General features: G+C 32.4%; 1 protein-coding gene across 1 annotated transcript in view; it reads left to right on the plus strand.

The window, feature by feature from the left end:
• Positions 1-2,500, plus strand: part of LOC119579069 (calpain-A-like) — a 37,943-nt gene that overhangs the window by 17,442 nt on the left and 18,001 nt on the right. The window contains 1 exon segment of the mRNA XM_037926795.1: positions 1,700-1,819. Within this exon segment, the coding sequence (XP_037782723.1) occupies positions 1,700-1,819 (120 nt within the window).

Below are 2,500 nucleotides of genomic sequence, written 5' to 3' on the forward strand. Positions count from 1 at the left end.
AAACGCCATTTCATCTCAGCACAGAAAACCAGCTTCTTCAAATCACGTAAAACCTCATGCAATCAAAATCCACAAATACGACACTCAGAATATTTAATTGCCAATTAATATGTTCCAGCAATTTCTCGGAATACGGAATGACTCGGCGGAGAGAAGAGTTATGAAAGAAAAAATACGTTCATTATATGAAACAACGAAAAATCAAGTAATAAAAAAGCGTGTTCGAATAAATAAATCATAGGAAATTTGAAAGAAATGGAGAGATAGAAGAAGTGAAAATCCTCTGCAGATGATGCTATGTATCCATGATACGTACAGAGTAATACAAGAGATACATGAGATACATACAAAGATACGTTCATAGAAACTTACACTGTATTATCTCATGTAATTCTATATGGTTTGCGAAAGTAATACACAGTAAAATAAAGAATAAGAGGGCGCAGGGTCAAATTATGATGAAAGATGTTAAAAGAAATATATTAAAAGGTTAACCCTATCTTCAGAAAGTAATTTTGTAGTCTTGGGAACTTATATATTACGCATTTTGGTGTATTAGTACGATTATATTTTAATACAAATACAGACTTATGAAAGTAGTGCATACTTTAAGATACTAGTGTCCTTATTTTGTTAAAAGTATGTAGTGCGGGTTTTTTTTCTGTGGAGACAAAGGTCGATATTGACCAGAATGCCAGTATTGCATGACCTCTAAGTTGCTGTTATTTTTCATGTTATTCCTGCCTTGTTTGAAGTTAGTTTTTTCAATATTTTCACTTCTCATTTCTCATTATATTACATTTACATCGTAGGGTCAGATGCAAAGCTCGTAAAATTATACAAAAATACATCGACGTAGGAAAAATCAGCGAAATAAAGACACAAATAAAAGAGAAATATATAAAATCCCCAATACAGTATGAAACACCAAAAATAAATGTTGATTCCGCTGGGAAAGTATTACAAAATCCTGAGAAACTCCATGGATTTCTTTTCATTTCTTTTCTTTTCTTTTCTATTGCTCGCTGTGTTTCAATTCTAGGAATATATCTATTGCTGTGACCTATTACTCTGCCGTGTTGCTATTATCCTAGATCAGTGTTATGCAATCCAGTGTTACTCTATTCGTTGCATGGCACTTACTTAACTTTTAAGCTCTGCACGTCGTGTAAAGTACTCGCATCGTGCTAATAATACACGTTGACAAGATTTTGCAGTAAGATATATGATCTTCATATTTGCAAAGTTGTTTGACCTGCCGTGAGATGGCGTTGACCTGATTTCATGACGTTAGATTTACTGTAAGATTATTTCTTTTGTGATGGATAATATTCTTTGTTATATTTGTCGAAATATTTTGTTTTATATAATTGTGGTATATATTCACTTTATACGCATCAGTGGTCCATATATTCCGTGACGTTACTCGTTGACACAATTTCTATTAAAGTGACGATATCTCTTTTATCTACCTTTAAAAAAGTCCATAACCTTAAATCCATAAACTTAACTTCCGAACATTATCCCAAAACTCTGACGCCGTGACCTAAATTCACGACGAGAGAGGACGGCCACGGCCACGACCTTTCAACGAATGACTTCACGTGAAATAAAATAACATTACCACTCATTTTATAGCATCGCCCTCATTTTATCTATTTTTCCCACTTTTATTTTTTCTTTCTTTCAAATCCCAAAGCTCGTGGAGGAAGTGCAAGTCAGTGTCAATGAGGAGGCTACGGACAAGCCCAAGACGGGAGAGGAGGGAGCGTTCGAATTGCCTGAAGGTGACTTCGAAGATGGGATGTTAGGAATCAGTGTAAGTATCAAAATAACGATGATGATGAATGTTTTTATAATGATAATGATGAAGATATTGATTAGTTAATGGTAAAAATAATGATGGTGGCATTGATTAGTTGATGATATTGTTAACGATGATAATATTAATAACTCGATGATCATAATAATGATGGTGATATTAATAACTTGATGATAATAATGGCAATGATTAGTTGATGATGATGGTAATGATGATAATACTGATCACTTCATGATGATGATAATGTTGGTAATACTGATTGGCTGATGATGATCAAGATACTGTTGACTGGATGATGATAAAGATAATGATGATGATATTGATAAATGGTAATAATAGTGATAATGACAATGAGGATAGTAATAATGATAATGATAAAGATAGATATAGGGATAGGTATAGATAATGATAAAGATAGATAGATAATGACATATAATGGAAATGATAAATAGGATAACAATATAAATATCTTGATAATGATAAGGATAAGGATAAGGATAACCATAGTGATAATGATAATGATAACAATAGCGATATGATGATAACGATGTTGGAGAGATAATGTGACAGTGAAAATGATGATGATTATCATAATGATCATACTGATGATGATAATGAGGAGGAGGAGGATCAATTAATATTAATAGTGATGATAATGAAAATGATAATATTCACAAG

Source organism: Penaeus monodon, chromosome 11 (assembly GCF_015228065.2).
Source record: "Penaeus monodon isolate SGIC_2016 chromosome 11, NSTDA_Pmon_1, whole genome shotgun sequence".
NCBI lineage: Eukaryota > Metazoa > Arthropoda > Malacostraca > Decapoda > Penaeidae > Penaeus > Penaeus monodon.